At 40.0% G+C, this 17,487-nt stretch overlaps 2 protein-coding genes and 1 long non-coding RNA gene across 8 annotated transcripts in view; 2 read left to right on the top strand and 1 right to left on the bottom strand.

The window, feature by feature from the left end:
* The window catches only part of CUNH1orf112 (chromosome unknown C1orf112 homolog), a 48,318-nt gene extending 42,260 nt beyond the window's left edge, over nt 1–6,058 (top strand). Inside the window, 5 exon segments of the mRNA XM_031387439.1 lie at nt 541–654; nt 2,458–2,562; nt 3,160–3,240; nt 4,651–4,770; nt 5,743–6,058. Of these exon segments, the coding sequence (XP_031243299.1) occupies nt 541–654; nt 2,458–2,562; nt 3,160–3,240; nt 4,651–4,770; nt 5,743–5,949 (627 nt within the window). The 3' untranslated portion in view covers nt 5,950–6,058.
* Nucleotides 4,950–17,487, bottom strand: part of Scyl3 (SCY1 like pseudokinase 3) — a 25,066-nt gene continuing 12,528 nt past the window's right edge. For 5 of the 6 annotated variants that reach the window (XM_031387523.1, XM_031387501.1, XM_031387509.1 and 2 more), the window contains 7 exons: nt 16,090–16,167; nt 15,186–15,325; nt 13,605–13,789; nt 10,797–10,968; nt 9,399–9,557; nt 7,739–8,412; nt 6,248–6,722 (listed from right to left, as the gene is read on the bottom strand). In XM_031387523.1, coding sequence (XP_031243383.1) covers nt 6,666–6,722; nt 7,739–8,412; nt 9,399–9,557; nt 10,797–10,968; nt 13,605–13,789; nt 15,186–15,325; nt 16,090–16,167 — 1,465 coding nt within the window. In that variant the 3' untranslated portion in view covers nt 6,248–6,665. Of the gene's footprint in view, nt 6,723–7,738; nt 8,413–9,398; nt 9,558–10,796; nt 10,969–13,604; nt 13,790–15,185; nt 15,326–16,089; nt 16,168–17,487 lie in introns of all 6 variants that reach the window. The other variant, XM_031387533.1, reaches the window with a different exon arrangement.
* The window catches only part of LOC116102658, a 3,828-nt gene continuing 1,635 nt past the window's right edge, over nt 15,295–17,487 (top strand). Inside the window, exon 1 of the long non-coding RNA XR_004123253.1 lies at nt 15,295–15,422. This is a non-coding gene — a long non-coding RNA (uncharacterized LOC116102658). The remainder of the gene's footprint in view (nt 15,423–17,487) is intronic.

The raw sequence follows: 17,487 nt of genomic DNA, 5'->3' as shown, positions 1-17,487 counted from the left end.
GAGCCCAGACTGTCCTCTAACTCATTATTAGCAGAGGATGCCATTAAACTAATTTCTCATCCCCTGGCCTTAATCTTTAGAAGAGTATGGCACCACCCCAAATTTTTTATGCGGTGCTGGGGATTGAGTCTAGGGCTTTGTGCATACTAGACAAGCATTCTGCCAGCCGAGCTACATCCTCAGCGCCTGTGATGTTTGCCTCATAAACTGAATGGGTCAGTATCACTTGTTTTCATCAAGGTTGTCACCTAATGTCTTTCTTCCTCCCATTACTGTTCCTGCTGCTTGGCTATATCCTGGGTAATTAGCCGCCACACAAAATTCTGACTGCTTATCGGGAAAGCACACGAGTTGGAGGCAAAGGACCCTGGTGAGAAGAAATGCTGACAGTTCTCACCTGACACTCTTACTCAGCTTCCAGAGCTGGGTTTGTAGGCCAGCTGTTGGCTGTTCTGGATTTTTGTCTCCCCCCACCTCCCCACACAAGCACACCTTGGCAATGGTTCTGCTTAGAATAGCTCTCTGTTTTCATCTTTTCAGGTTGTAAATGTCCTGACCTCGGTAATTAAATTAGAGCCTCCTGACCACGTCTCTTTGGCAGTGCTGGATTTTATATCTTCTCTCGGGAAACTTTATATATCTCAAACTATCCAGGTAATACATTCTTTTAACAAAAATACAAAATCTAAAAGCAAAATCTCTACAGTGAATAGGGAAATTTTAGGGTTTTGATTGTGTTGTTGTTGTTTTGTTTTTTAGACAGGGTCTCTGTATAGCCTAACCTGATCTAGAACCTGAGATAATTTCCTTGCTTCAGCCTCCTTTAGTGCTGTAACTGTGGTATGAGCTTCACTGGGTGTAGGTTTTTAATTTCTAAAATCTTTTGAGTTTACTGACGACGTTGTGAGGAAAACCTTTTTGATAGGAAGGGTAGTTGTCAAAACGTTACATTTCAAGTCATTTTCTTTTAAAAAATGAGTTGTCATACAAATAATTTTTTAAGTATATTCTAAAATAGAGTCTGTTGTTCCCAATATTTAAGGGAAGAAGTCACTCATGCCTTAATAGGCAGTGGTGTCTAGGGATGAAATCTAGTAATTACAGTTTTGTGTTCATATGTTCACAAAACAGCATTTAAGAGACAATGATATTGCAAAATAAGTGTAGCTGACAAATGTGTATTCTACTTCCAAAATTATATTCTAGTGGCTTAGGGAAAGACTCCTACCAAATTTTAAAACCTTCTAACAAAAATAGATTCCCCTAAATCGGGAGCTTTGTCTTAATATTGTAATAAAATCTCAGTATTTCTAGATTCTTGGCTTTGCTTTACCTTCAAAGGGGAGACTATAAGAAGAGCTCCCTGCTGGAAACCTCTTCTATATTCAGAAAGTACAAGATAGTATTTCAGTACACGTGGAAAAAAATCCTTGAAGTTAAATTTCTTGTTTACAAGAAAATGAAACTAAATCACGTGTTTCCATCCTGTAAACTTAGATATACATTGATGCTGGAAGCTGACAGAAGTACCAGCTTATATTTGAATTGTCATTCTTCGTATTGGAGTGGCTCTCAAGGCAGCCTAAACTGGTTTCAAATTTGCAATCCTGCCAGGCGGTGGTGGCGTACTCCTTTAATCCCAGCACTTGGGAGGCAGAGGCAGGCAGATTTCTGAGTTTGAGGCCAGCCTGATCTACAGAGTGAGTCCTGCCTACTGGACAGGCAGGGCTACACAGAGAAACGCTGTCTCAAAAAAACAAAACAAAATTTGCAATCCTACTTCAGCCTTCAGAATGGTGCACTTGCACATAAGTACTCTTTATTATAAACGAGTTTATTCAAGAGTGCTAGTTTGTACAGAGCTATATATGGTACATGGCTACAAATGCTCTTGTCAGAAATAGCAGTGCCATATACTCTTGGCCAGAGTGAGGGCAAGTCCTGAAGAAATGTTTGAGATTCATGAGCATATGCCACACTGAAAGCCATAAGACAGGTTCAGATAAGTACCTGCTGTAGGGGCTGTTTTAATTAAGTCCTGATGGTGTGATAACTTAAATCCCAGTCTCAGCCCCCTGAAGCAGTTGACAACAAAGTCCAGATACATGAGATATTTAGTGGTGATGAGTGCTACAGAAAAAAATCAAGCAGAAGAGGGGGCAGTGTGGGGGGATATTTCCCAATGGGGACAAAATCGAGGAGCCCTTACTACGGTGACAGTAAGTATAAGTTTGAAGGGGAAGGAGAAAGCCATTCGATCTCTCTGGAAGAGTTCTGAGCAGGGAACAGATAACAAGCGCAAAACCTCCTAGGCAGGAGCATGCCCAGTTGCTCAGGGATCTAGTATAGCAATGGCAGGGGTGCTTTGCAGCTCATTGTAACCCTGGTTATACCCTGAAGGAAATTGGCAGTTATTGAAGTTGTTTTTTCTCCAGCAAAGTTTGGTTCTCTTCATAGGACAAGGTGCTGCCCAACTTGTCTTGTATTCTTGCTTCGCTGATAGTCAACAAGAATTGGTTGTTAGAGCAACATACTTTGGAGGCATTTACTCAGTTTGCTGAGGTAAGATCAATTTATCATGTTATCTCTGTATTTTAATATTTCTAATAACCTGTAACATTTAAAAATACTGAACTGCTTCTATATCTCAGTTGGGAAGTTTTCTGCTGAGGAGGTATTACTAGTCATGTTTACAAGGCCTTATCTTGAGGCCTAGAGAAATGAAGTTACTTTCCCAAGGATCTCTGATCAGCAAGGATTAAGTATTCAGAGTCGATTGCCTGACTCAGACACTGCCTTTAGCAGTACTGGAGGATTAGTACTTTAAGTAAAAACCTTTAGCTCAGTTCTAGAGAGGTGACTTCCCTCTTGTGAGATCAAATGCTTTAAAAATGCTTCTACTCTGACCCAGTTTTGTCCAGCCATGCCTTTGGTTTAAGAGTGACTCAGGTAATTAAATCTTGCATTACTAAGTACTTAGGAGCCGAAATTACATTATATGTCAAGGCTCTGTGGAACTATGAGTGTATTGCCTTTGAGAACCCTTAGTTATTACTTTCTTTATAAATGAGTTTTCAGTTAAGGTAATTTTAAAAACTCATTGACTTAACAAGTTGCTGAACTATAATCAATCTGTCTTACTTACTGATCTTTTCATAGGGAACAGAGCATGAGGAGATTGTTCCACAGTGTCTCGTCTCTGAAGAAATCAGGAACAAAGTTGTATCCTTTTTGGAGAAGGTATTTACTATTTATATGTAAGGTCAATGTTTTATTCAGATTATGTACTTGTAAGCACCTTAGCTTAAACATTTTCTTCTTGGTACTGGGGTTTGAACTAGGGCTTTGCATATGTAAGTGCCATACCACTAAGGGTTTCGCACAGTGCTAATACACATAGGCTAAACATCCCTAATCCAAAGTAGTCCAGAATCTGATACTTTGAACCACCAATGTGAGGAAAAAACATAGAAAATACCATGCAGTAAAACCTTACTTCATACATAAAAATTATTAAAAATATTGTATATTACCCCTCAGGGATGTCATATGAATTTTGTACTCATACTTGGATCCTATCCTCACTGTACCTGATTGCCACTGAAGAAATCTGAAGCATTTTGTATAAATGCAAAAGGAAACACAATAGTCACTGTACCTCTACATTTGAGACATAACATTGATTACCTTGACAATAAAATGAAAACATGGGTGATCATAATTGATCACACATGACTACAAGGCCTAGGATCTTGGTTTCTGTTCTATTTTAGTATGATTTCAGTGTGTTTTCCAAGACTTTATTTTCGTAGACAGGATCTCACTGTGTAGCCTTGGCTTCCTGTTGCAGATCCCCCTTCCTGTCTGTCTCCTCAGTGCTGGAAGAAAGGGTGAACTAGCACACCAGCTCAAGTGGCAGTCTACAGTTGCTCAGTAAAACCAGAGTTTTAAGTATAGGGATGCCATATATATATATATTTAAGTATAAGTATCATAACTGGTATTATGATATAGGGAGTAATTGAAATACTAATAACCAGACCTGTCAGACCACACTTAATAATATCAGAAGATGTAAATTGTACTTAAGCACATAGTTAACTGGGTTGTAGGCTAGAACTTACTTACATGCATTGTTAGTAAACATGTTTTAGTTAAGGACTTTAAGGAGATCACACCCTGTACAGTAAGGTGAATGTTAACAGATTTTTTTCTTTGACTACAACTCTTAATTCTTCTGTAGTGAACAACAATCTAAGGCAGTCATCCTCAACCTGGGGGTTGTGACTGCCACAAGGGGTTGCATATCAGATATTTATATTAACAGTTCGTAACAGTAGCAAAATTACAATTAGGAAGTAGTAAGGAAATCATGTTATGGTTGGGGGTCAGCACAATATGAGGAACTGTATTAAAGGGTTGCAGCATTAGGACGATTTGAGAACCACTGCTCTAAGGGGATTGTATTCAGGTTACATTGAGTCAAGTCTACCTAACCTAGAATTTGCCGGGTCACAGATTAAACCAGAAGAGTTTTAACACTCAGCATTTAGATACACACACAGATGAGTGTTTTCATCTTGTCTATCTCATATCACTTGGTATCTGGTAGGGAATGCAATGTCAGTGTTCTTTGGTGCTCTTTGGCAGACAGAATCTGTAGATGAAACTGAGGCTGCCACAGTGGACGGTGTGCAACAGGAGAAAGGCACTTTCCGGGAACCCACTGCTAAGGTGCCTATAGGTGAAGCGGAGGGGTCGGCCTTTCAGGTATGGGCTGCTGTAAGCATGTATTGGTTAAACAAGGGAATCTGCCCTCATTACTGATAAACTAGTTTGATTCTTGTCCTCATGTTGAATTTCAAATAAAATGTAGACAGATAAAATCCTCACTTTATGGTAGTTGTACATGTTACCAACACAGACAAGAACACAAGAAATAGCTGTAGCCATTATACCAAATATACTCTTTATTATTGGTAATTGCATATTGTACCAATGATGACATAAGTGCATTTTCTGACCCTTAGATGTCAGTCAGCTTGTTCAGTTCATCTCATCATCAATAATCACTTTTCTCAAATATTGCATGTACCTATTAATTGGCAGAAATTTGACACAACTACATACATTCAAAATTGTGTTTTGAACACAGGTAATATAATTAGTAATTGTAGGGTCATAAGGAAAACAATATTCTAGGTTTATAGTGCAATAGTAATTTGTTTTCTTAGATGTAGCTGTAGGCCTGGATATATATATAAAGTTCAATTTAAATCAGTTGTATTCATAAGCCCTGTGAATTTAAATTGTGGCTTTCCTTTGAAAAACCAGTTATGGGTATGTCTGGGTTTCACCTCAGTTCCTCTTCCCCCTCTATGCAAGATGTCTTGAGCCTCAGTTTTCCTTAACTGGCTCCAAAAGCATGTTGAAAACTATTATGGTTCTCAGCATTTACAAACTTACTAGGAAATTCACATTTTATTTCCTTAATGATGTTTTTAAAGACTACTCATGGATAGTTGTTGGGCAAGACATCATTTATCATTGGGAACCGTAACACAGGATCCTCCTTGTCTGCTACATACAAATTAGGACATGGAGAGTAGTTAGCACGTTTAGGTTATTATTAATATAAATGGGAAGGCTGCCCTCTCTGTGATCCTATGACTACAGTTTCTCTTACATTAGTTAAGAATGAGTATTGTATATTACTTGTTTCATATTTTCCTTATTTTCCAGCCTTGCACAAAGAGAGCCCGTCAGGAGTTGCCCTCTGAACAAGAATACAGATCAGTATTTCAAGCTGCAGCAAAGGCTTTGGAGACAACCGAGTTTTTACTCAAACATTCTCTTGCTCCAGCCTGGCTGCTGCCGGAACTGGAGGCATTGCAAGAAAGGATCGAGAAGCTGAAAAATGCTGCTGTGTGCTTAGAGGGTAAAATGTGAATGGACTGTGTATTGGACAGAACTGGGTTGACTCTTCACATGCCTGCATGTTTTGTGAATGTAAATTATGTTTGTGTATTTTCATAGCACATAAAAGAGCTTTTGTAAATGTGAAAATAATCTTTATTTGACATAGAGAACAAGATGGGGGTGGGGGTGGCTATTTCTCATTGAGAGCTTTGGTTCAGTGTAATACAGGTGAGACAGTGACTGCCCAGGTCCAAAAGAGAGACTTTCCTTTTCTCAGATGACAAACTATAAACAAATAAACTGCCCAAGGAGCCTTAGCAGCTTGAAGTTATAATTTACAGCTAGGTTTATTTGTTTTCTTTTTCCACTAAGTTATTTCATAATAGAATTTACTCTTTTACTTTTAAAGAAATGGCACAAAATTAAGCTTACCACCTTGAATATTTTATTTCTTTACTTCCAGACTTATCCTGGAAAAAAAGCACTTCTTTATCTATTTTCTTTGTATGAAAACTGGCCTCAGTCAAGTGCACACAGCACTTCCTTTCTCCTGGAATCTGGCACCGAAGCCTTTTGCCACCAGGACTGAGTCAGCAACCTGAGGTTGGTCTCTGCTTGAGTTGGCACAGACTGCAAAAAAGAGCTCCTGGTATGGGGAACACAAGCTGCTTTGGGGTTTTACATCCAAGCAGCTTGCTTTGAGGTATTAATTCTTTTAGAATTCTTCCTGAAGCTTTTCATTTTCGTCACCAGTTGTTATCTTCCCAGGCTAGCTCTTCTCCTTCCCAGCCTTCTGCCTCTCCCTGCAACAGAGCACACCGACACTAACTCTGAGGCAAATTATATACACATCTGAAAAACCAAGCATTTAAAAATGACCCAGAAAGAATGCCGTATGATATGAAAAGATAAAGCTGTAACCAAAAGTTAAAAGCAAGATTGTATTAATTCTGATGTTAAAAACCACACCCACTGGAAAGTAACTGCAGTGCAGTGAAATCTTTTCCCATATCAAGGAGTTAGTCATGTAGCAGGTGGACCCAGGTGTGGCTTGCTGTGCCCAAGGACAGTTATACACAAGGCACAACACAGAAGATGTAAAATGTGTTAGGTTTTTTTTTTTTTTTGGTTTTTTGAGACAGGGTTTCTCTGTGTAGCCCCGGCTGTTCTGGAACTCACTCTGTATACCAGGCTGGTCTTCAACTCAGAAATCCACCTGCCTCTGCCTCCCAAGTGCTGGGATTAAAGGCGTGTGCCACCACTGCCCAGCTTTTTAAAGGGCTTTTTTTTTTTTTTTTTTTTTTTTGCATTTGTATTTTTAAAAATCATTTACTTAATTTGATGTGCATGCATATATCTATGCACCACTTGTATCTGGTGCCTGTAGAGGTCAGAGGGATTGAGTCTCCGGGAACTGGAGTTAACAGACCATTTCTCGTTAGGCATCTGGAGAGAGCCACCATTCACACCCAGGCCTCTAGAAGAATAGCCAGTATCGTTAACTACATAGCCATTTCAGCAACCCCAAGATTTTATTTTGGTAGTTTGATTTTTTTGTAAAGTCTGAACCATGAACACTATAGACGACAGTACTGTGTCATGTTAACAGGTTGGGCATGCTTGAAGGACTAGTCCCTTTTTTGCAACACACTGAAATCATTTTCTAGGAACTGGTTGTTTTATTTCTGGTTTTACTTTGATCATTTTTAGTCAGCTGTGTACTCTTTTCTTTCCTTGATAAAACTGCTTGTTTATTGCTAGCTAGGACTTCCGAGAGAAACCCTGACATTAGCACATTTAATACAAAGAAGGAACTCACTTCGGTCATTTCCGTTGCAGCAAACTTTGAGGAAAACTGCATCACTGGTAAGACGTTATCCTTGTCAGGGACCATCACTTCTGTCCTTAGTTCAGGCAAAATAAGAAAAGTACCCGAAGGCTTAATTTCTGGGATCATATCTGCAAACCAGTCCAACTCAGGATCTTGTACTGGCTTCTTTTTTACTTGAATGGTAAACTCTTCTCCCAAGCCAAGTTCTGATGGAGCCTTCAGGGGTCTTTCTTGAGACACTCGGGGTGGTTGGACTTCCTCATGCTGTCTATGACTGGTCTTTGAGGAAGGACTGGATTGCAACGGCTTTGACTCTTCAGTGAGAGGAACTAAAGCTGCAGTGGGCGTCTGTTCGCCTGAGGTAACAGGCACAGGAGCAGAGGCTGTAGCTGCTGTGTTTACTTCAGTGCTAGACTCACAGTCATCCCAGGACAACGCCTCTGCGTTCAGATTTGTGTGCTGGGACTCAGCTTCATCACAGGGTTCTTGGGGCCATATGTGAATATTGGCAGTCTGGCGCTCAGGCTCCTCAGGCTCACTCCAGTCAGGCCACTCCTCGGGCTTATTAGAACCTGCAGGGAAGCTTCCATTGTCCTCTGAAGGGTTTTTCACGTCTGAGAGTCCATTCATAGGGAACTTAATAGTGTGAGAAAACTGATCACCTATGGGTATATGCAAGAATTAGTCTCACGAAATGTTAAGAGCAAGGAATAGGTAGGTCTAATTGGATATATCCATGAACACTAACAAAAAGTTAGGTAGAACATAACAAACATGCCAGATAAATTCTCCAAATACACATGGCACTTAACTCAAAGGCATACCATGTTGTAATTAACCGATCTTTGACTAAATGTCCAAACACCCGTTGGCATAAGTCTCTTAAACAGAGAATCATGCTTATCCTTGGTAGTAATTACACCTAGAAACATGTGCCCAAGTAAGTTGTTTTGTTTTTTGCTTTTTTAGGTATTTACTGGGTGTGGTGGATCTGGGTGCATACATGCATATAGCACAGGTGTATAGGCATAGGATATGTGCAGTTGGTTCTACTTTATGTGTGTTCCAGACACTGAACTTGAGTTACTAGCCTTTTGCCACAAAGGCTTTTATCTCCTGAGCCATCTCTCCTATGTGTATGTGTGTGTATGCACGTGTGGGTAACGTGCCCACAGAAGTCAGAGTTGGATGCCTTGGAGCTGGAGTGAGTTAGAGGCCAGTGCTGGGGACCAAACTTGTGTACTCTGCAAGGGTAATTTGTTCTTTTAACTGCTGAACCATCTGTTTGGCCCCCAAATAAGTTTGAAACAGATTTTCTCAAATGTCATCAGGTGTTGAGAGATTCAGGTTTACTCCAGTTTCCCATCCTACTTAACAGATCATTTTTGCTACATGTCTTTATTAACATCCAATAGAACTCTTCATTTTTGATATATTATGATGCAGAAGGCATCAGAATACTAGAGTATCTGATACAAAAGTGAATTCACGTAATGTTAACTTGCCACGTAGAAGGGTTAGATATATAACCAACAGTTTGGAAAGGTAAGACGAGAAAGGAATACAAAGTATACTTGATTTTCAAAATTTAAGCTTAATATTCTCAGGATTAGCACAAAGCAATGGGAAACACAGTTGAAATTCTTACCTGTCTGTAAAAGAGTATTGTAATATTCTTCCTGTATGTGCTTCCTGCTGTTGCTGGGCATGTTGCCAGAAAACCATTTGGGGAATACATTAGAGGAGGGGTTCTCCAAGACTTTTGAGATCCGACTCTGATGGCTGCAGACAACGTGCATGGGAGAACCTGAAGGAAGAGGGATGTGCTTACATCTACATGGTTGGTGAGCAACAATCAAGGAAATGGCTGTATGTAGCACAGATAAAAGAACATCATTAAATATTTGACAAAAAACCACTATCATGGGTTTCCTGTGTCTGGAGGTTAAAGACAGGTTCTGTCTTGGTGATGGGACAGAACTATGAAGCAATACATAGATAAAATTTCAGTCCTTAAAATTATTCTGGTAGCATTGTAAGATCACGATTCTAATTTCTTTTTAAGAATGAAAGGCTAGTAAGTACAAGCCTAACAATACCTAATGACTTAATACCACAAAACTATACACTGAAAATAACTTTTATGCTGTGGGTATTTGACATTGAATGAAGAAAGCAATCTTACCAGTTTACCAGAAAACTTTTACATTTAAGGTTAGATATCAATCAGAAAGATTTATAAGTTACAGCTGAGTATTTCCCCTACCTTAAAGCTAGGGTAAGGGAAGTCAACTGTCAATATAAGGCTTCAGCTCTCTATAGCACCTGTCTCTCCTTCACCCTCATCTCAGGGTCTAGCACTACAATCCAAGGAACTGCATTAGAGACCCAGAATGTTGTAATGAAATCATAGTCAGTCCTATTCAAGGTCATACAAAGTAGCAAAAAGGATAATTTTGTTGATGCAAAAATTCTTGTGCTACCTCTCACATAGAATACAGTGGAAACAAACCAAAGAAAGATTTTCTGAAGTATTAAGACATATCTTTTACCAAGTAGTCTAACGAAGTAACTTAATGTTAAACTTAGTGTTAAAAAAACAAGTCTTTTAATCCCTACTAAAATTCAAATATATCCTCTAACCTACAAAGTCTACTTCTGAGATCCCCTATAGGAGTGGGACCACACATAATAAAGGTGCATGTGTAAGTATTTATAGCAATGCTATTACAACAGCCATCACCATAAGTCACTGAATCCAATACAGTGAAATATGAGGAAGGTATAAATTTTATGCATTGATGTGGAAACACATCTTTAATATGCAATACATGAAAATAAATAAACGTGCATAGCATCATTAAAATAATCATATGTAAATAGTTATCTGTCTCGTGGGTTCTCACTAAACCATTAAAGGTCACTCTGTACCCACTCTTGTTTGAAAGGGGAAATTCAACTTCCCTCATGCTTTTTGACCATTAACTTCAACTTCAACCTGTATTATATAATACTAAAAACCTAATAAAGCAATTTCTAGTCTTACCTTCAGGGGAAAGGTCACTAGTTTTGGTAAAGCTTGGAGCAGTGCGCTTAAAGATCTTACTTCGTTCTCCTCCCACAACCACTTCTGGTCCAAGTAAAGACACCAGCACTGCCAGACTACGGAGAGTAATTGCCACAATGGAATTGCTGGTATCACGAAGGCCCAGTAGAACCTAGGAGCAAAATTGGGGATAAGTGTAGACAACCATTACCTTTCTATCCTGGAAAGGACCAACTGGCCTGCAGCCATAATGCTTGTTCAAATGAACAACATTTAATTTCTAAGGTTGGTAGCTCTCCAACCTTCTAAGGGAAGGAAACAATATGCATCCGTCCCAGTCCATCTTGGATTGCTACTTAAGAAAACAAAAGACCAGGACTGGCAAGCTAGCTCAGTGGGTAAAAGCTCTTGCTTGAATCCTGAAGACCATGTAGATCCCCCCACATGGTAGAGAGAACTGACTTCCGTGGGTTGTCCTTTTATCTCCACATATGAGCTGTGGAACGTATGTGTGCACACAAATGAAGGCACATACATACCTTTTTAAGATAGAGCCCTGTTGAAATACACTGGGAACTAAAAACTCCAACTGCTACAAATGACAATTTTTCATATAAGTATTCATAATTCATTATAGAACACAACAGTGCAGGAGCGACACTGCTCTGCAGAGCATACTCAGATCATTCTAGGGACTCACAAGTTGGTCTAAACTCCTAATTCTTAACTTTATGCATACTCAGATGGGAAGAGCCCGCAAGAGCTTTGTATGTAATATATTTAACACGTGCCCACTGGCTGAATTAATTATGATCTCCCACCAGTCATCTAGCTGCAATTCACAGAACTAGTCTGGTTTGCTTAAAATAAGGACAGTAAACCTTACTTATGGCAAGTTATGGGACATCCAGTCATGTAACACCAAAACAATGAGGAGCTTGTGTTCAGAGAATCAAAAGTAAGACAGATGTAAAGAAAAAGTGAAAGAAGCAAAACCCAGGAGGACTTACTGCCAGGTTAGGTGGTCTGACATCCATTCTTTTACTACACTATAGTATTTAGTTACTATTCTTTTGTGTTTAGCTGGCTTTATGTGGATTTTAGTTATATGCAACCAAAGCATCTTAAACAAGGAGAACCATGGATAAGATAGTAAGGCAGGTTTTGTTCTATATTAGAAGAGAACCTGGATTAGCAGAGCCTGAGTACCTGGCTCCTAATATTATCAAGAATATTGAGTTGCCATAGTTTTACTAGTAGTTCTCAGAATGACTGGACCAATTAATCATGTATTTGTGGCTAATTCTCATTTATGTAAGATCAAGGCATTCTAATAAGACCTGGTGACAGTTCAGTGGTAACTTACCAGTCATTTCCTGGAAGTAAAGCTTTAAACCAGAGCTTGCTTCTATCATTTAATACACTACTCACAAGGCAGTCCCCCTAAGCCCAATCTGTTCTCAACCCCTTTTTGTAGAGTGAGACAGCCAGCCCTAACTCCCAACCCACACCACTTTGTCTTCTCTTAATTGAGCTATTCAACAGATTTTGCCCTGTTTTCCATGTGACTACTTTTATGGCACACAAAATTTGACCCAGTTACTCTATAACTACAGTTACCAAAGAATAGCTACAGAAGTTAGTAGTTGTTTACCTTAAGAACTTACTAATAATTCAGTTTTCTAAATTATGAGACCTGGTTGTCTTTCACATGCTGAGCACCTAACTCAGTCTCTGAACTCAGCCTGTAACACCTGTTTCAGAGCTAGAGCGCCTCATTTCTCTTCTAGATTGACACCATGCAGGCTAACACTCATTTCTGCATATCTAAGTGCAAAAAGCCAGCTCCCCAAGGACACATGCTTCTCTATAACCATGTGATGTGTCAAAAGTCCTAAACACTGTTAACATGAAGAATCATGAAAGTTAAGGAAATGTTTGGCATCCTAAGGCATCACCTAAAGGAACCATCTGTCATTTACGAGCTCCTTGAATACCCAGGTGAAGTCAGTACAGTAACATACACCTGAAATCCTGTCAGTTTGAAGCTAGTCTCTGCTATACACCAAGACCATGGTCTCACCCCACTTCCGCTGACCCCCAAAATCCAGTTTTAGAGCAAATGCTCCAAGAAAATGGGTGTGGACTGCCTGAGACAGCTGCTCAGCAAGAGATACCAAGTGTTTCTGCTGGGAGCACCAAGGCCTGTAACACATGCAGGCCCTCAAAAGTGGTTACATCTGTCTATACCCTGATTTAACACTTTAGTTCTTCAGATTTTCACGTAAATTTCTGTTGTTTTGATTCATGCCTCTGTGATAAAATTTTAAAGCATAAGAAATGAATGCAAGCCTAGAACCCCTGGGTGAGTGAATACTAATGCTCCCTATGGTAGAAAAGCAGGTTCAAATTCACTGACCACAAATCTCTCTATGGCAAAAACCATAATGTAATTATGAACAATCATATGTTATGTTCCTAAAGCATCCCACAAGTGCTAGTGAATGGCCATGAGTTTGCTTAGGACTGTTTTTATCTTCTCATTCATTTACCTCCAACAATTAGCACACAGATCCACAATTGTTCACAGACTAAGACTAAACATTTCATTTGCCAAGAAGACTGGACTGAAAATACAACTTCAGCCCTTGACATTCTAGTAACTATGGAACTCACCTGCTGTCTCAAGTCTTTGTGAGTTAGTATCTGAAAACCTCCTTTGCTTCCTACAGTGGCAGCACCTGTGCTCAGTCTCTCAACCTGCTTTTACAAGGTTTGACACACTCCCACTGCCAACTTGGCTCTGACCTGTGGCAAGATGACTTTCTTTAGCTGTTCCTGAGTGAAGTGCTCCACATAGGCCTCGATGTGGGACAGTAACACCATCCGCACATGCTCCTCATGTACCTCGAACAGCTGGAGAAGCACAGGGATCACTCGGGACTGGAACAGCGCTGGCGAGAGCAAGCAAGGAGTTTCTCCTGGTGCATTCTCTACCCCAAATCAGAGGGTACAGATAGAACAGTTGTTCAGTGAAAAGAGTAAAGAACAGAATTCATCAACTGAGTCCAGGACTTTATACATATTTTCTGTATTTGTCTAAATTTTAAGCTGCAATCTAAAGGTGTCTCTTCTGTGGTTTCAATGACTTCAAGGCTTTTCTGTCTAAAGCAATTTCTACATCCTACTCCTTCCTGCTTAGTGAGTCTGGCACAAGGAAGATCTTTAATGAGCACTGAGGTGATTCATGGCTTTTCCCTCTAAAATCCACAGTGAGAGGATGGAAAGCTATAAGGAACATTCATTACTAAAATAAAAACATTCAATCCAGAGATAAAATGCAATTTGAAACTGAAATAACTACCCATAATATCTGCAGGCGTAACATCATCTAAGAAAATCAGCTCTTCAAGGCAGGAGAGATGGCTCACTGGCTAAGAGCACAATACCAACTACAGAGGACCCAGGGTCAGGCCCAGTACTCAACAGTGGCTCTACCATCCCCAACTCTAGTTCCAGGATTTAGTGCTCTCCTGTGACTTCCATGGAAACCAGGCATGCATGTAATGCACATGCATACATGAAAGTATAATACTCAGACACATAAAACTAAGTCTTAAAATTTTTTTTATTTAAGAAATGAATTCTCAAGCCGGGCGTGGTGGCACACGCCTTTAATCCCAGCACTTGGGAGGCAGAGGCAGGTGGATTTCTGAATTCGAGGCCAGCCTGGTCTACAGAGTGAGCTCCAGGACAGCCAGGGCTACACAGAGAAACCCTGTCTCGAAAAACCAAAAAAAAAAAAAAAAAAAAAAAAAAAAAAAAAAAAAAAAAAAAAACCAAAAAAAAAAAAAAAGAAATGAATTCTCAAAGCAGGATGCAACCTAACTAAATTCTTTAGTATATTAATAATACATTCTCTAACCTGATGCGATACCATCTAAAGACAAACTTTCAAAGCAACTGCTTCATTTCACATTCAGGAAAAAACAAAAATACAAAAAGCAACTCATAGTCCAATAAATTGGTCTTGGAGATTTTCAAACTTTTTATTCAAAACATGATTTGCTTTCAGTAACTCAGGAAGCACGAGCTAAGGACTCACTGAAAGGATAACCTAAAGATGGGTGCCTTTACCTACTAAAGGTCATGCGTGTGTGTGTGTGTGTGTGTGTGTGTATGTGTGTGTGTGTCTACCTGTCTGTGTATAAAACCATTTACTGTAGTAAATATGGCTCTCAGGAAGATGGGTTTTGGTACCCCGAGTTAAAGCTATCATATTAGGGCCAAACATTAACTTTAGGATACTGTTACTATTACCCTACCCAAAAAATGGATTAATAATTGCCAAACTCCTTACTAACTAGTAACACTAGAAAAACAAATCACCTTTTTTAGGTCCAAGTAGATAGGGAAGAAAACTCTTAACAGCGACTGGCTCAGCAAACACGAGCTGGTTAAGCAGAAGAGGCACCAATCTTGAAGCTATTAATTCTTCTGACAGGCAGCTCACTCGGTCCAGCAGAAATCTGAGGACGAATGAGGAACCGATGCCATTAGCCTCCCACCTGGTGATGCTGCCTGCGTGCTTTCTCACTCTTGTTCTCCCACAGCCTCGCCAATTCGGTAAGCACCCGAGCCGACTATGTTTGCTGTGCACCTGCTTCATCTGTTACTTGCTATTTGGTTTTTTTGTTTTTCTTTTTCCTCTTGCTTGCTATACAGTTAACAACCTCCCTTGGCCACTGCTTTAACATCCTCTTCCTCTCCGTCCACTGGCTCCGTCTCCAGCCTTACTGCAACTCCAAGCGCTCCTTCCCTTCTCCTAGCTCTATCAATGTCTACCTTTCCTATCTCAGTATCTCCTTCACTGGTCCATCATCGATCTTATGTCAACTCCTCTCTGGTGACAGAACTATAACATACTAACCAAGCTAAGCTTCATGAGATCTAACTCTGTCCCCACAGACAGAGTGATTAGCAAAGAGAGTTCTACCCTTCTCACAGCTCCATTCACTCCCTCAGTGGCTTCAGGCAAGCAGCCCACTGTCTACAAATCACTAGCCTGCCTGTCACATGGGGACCACTTACCTTTGCTTTGAACTCTGCCTGCCAGCAGGCATCAGGTGCTTGCATTTGCTACACAAACCACAGTGGGTCTCACCTTGGTGCACTCTTGTTGTTTCTCTGTCTAGAAGAGCTTTTCTCTCTCCACCTCCCAGCAAAGCAAAACTGGCACCCAACTTTACGTTTAATTCAAGGAAGTGAGTTTAAGTTTTTTTTCTGAACTTACTTGAAAAATTCAGTCTTTTCATCTTCACTCTTTAATGTTAAGCTTTTCAAGAAATTCACAACTTCTAGAAAATCATTTCTAAATGTGAGAAATAAAGCAGGTAAAAGGCATGTTAAGTACTGAAGCCATCAATACAGACCATACCAGGACTTGCAATGAAGAAACGTTCTCTACGCCATACAACAGATTCAAAGTGCTTATGAGGGAAACACAACAGAGCAAACCTAGAGGAGCCACTGTGAGAGGAGAGAAACGGAATGGCTCCTGCTGGTGTCTTCAGGCTTCAGCAGTGACCACACTTTCCAGTGCTTCTGCTGTCTCAGGACACTGGCTAAGTGGACTACCCTGGGAGAAATGAAATGGCACTACCATTTCAAAGACAACACTGCTGAACCCCAAGTCCCCTGTGGTGAAATGAAAACATTAAAGAGGACCTAGGAAATGTAGTTTCTAGAGAAGTCACCAGTGTTTTCTGACTTTTGTGCCTAGGCAAGGCCAGTTTCTGAAGAGTCTACAGACAGTCCCAAACCTGTAAACTATTCTGTTCCAAGAAAGCATGGCTCCCATCTTAACACATCCCTACCATACTATCCTACTGTCCTACCATACCATCCTACCATACCATGCTACCTTATCCTACTATACCATCCTACCATACCCCTACCATACCATCCTACCATATCCTACCATATCATCCTACCATACCATGCTACCCTATCCTACCATACCATCCTACCCTATCCTACTATACCATCCTACCATACCCCTACCATACTCCAACCATATTGCCTGGCACTTAAGCACACAAGCTTGGCAACCTACACATACAGTACCAGCATGCACAGGTACTGCCTTCATTTTCGTGCTGATACCTACATGTGATTCTTGGACAACTCATTATTAAGGCCCTGTCTTCCATGATTTCCTCCACATAAAAATTCATGTTACTTTTAACTTCATCAAAACTTAATTTCCATTAGCCTGGTGTTGACCAGTAGTTTTACTGAAAACAGTCTACTAGCACATACTTTTCTATGGTGGATAAATTAAAAGTCTGTGGAAAATACACTAGAAACTAGAAACCACTTTGTACTACATGAGCCATTTTTCTGCTTTTGTTGGGATGGTTTGTGTCATGTGCTGTTTGAGAGTGATACGGAAATGCTGTAGCATACCAGCAGTATATGCCCCAGTGAATTCTTTGCATTTATGATTTAATACATCTTTATGTCTGTTTACATTTTTCACACAAATGGTAGCATATGTGGGCTATAAATATATGTGTTCATAATTGTAAACTTCTCATAAGAGACAAGTTGTTTAGCTTTCATGGCCCTAAGCAACAAATGGATCATCTACATTTATTTTATGTGTTCATCACATCTTTTTCCTCCTTTG

The sequence above is a fragment of the Mastomys coucha genome, unplaced genomic scaffold, assembly GCF_008632895.1.
Source record: "Mastomys coucha isolate ucsf_1 unplaced genomic scaffold, UCSF_Mcou_1 pScaffold1, whole genome shotgun sequence".
Taxonomy (NCBI): Eukaryota; Metazoa; Chordata; class Mammalia; order Rodentia; family Muridae; genus Mastomys; species Mastomys coucha.
This window is presented reverse-complemented; position numbering and strand designations above follow the sequence as displayed.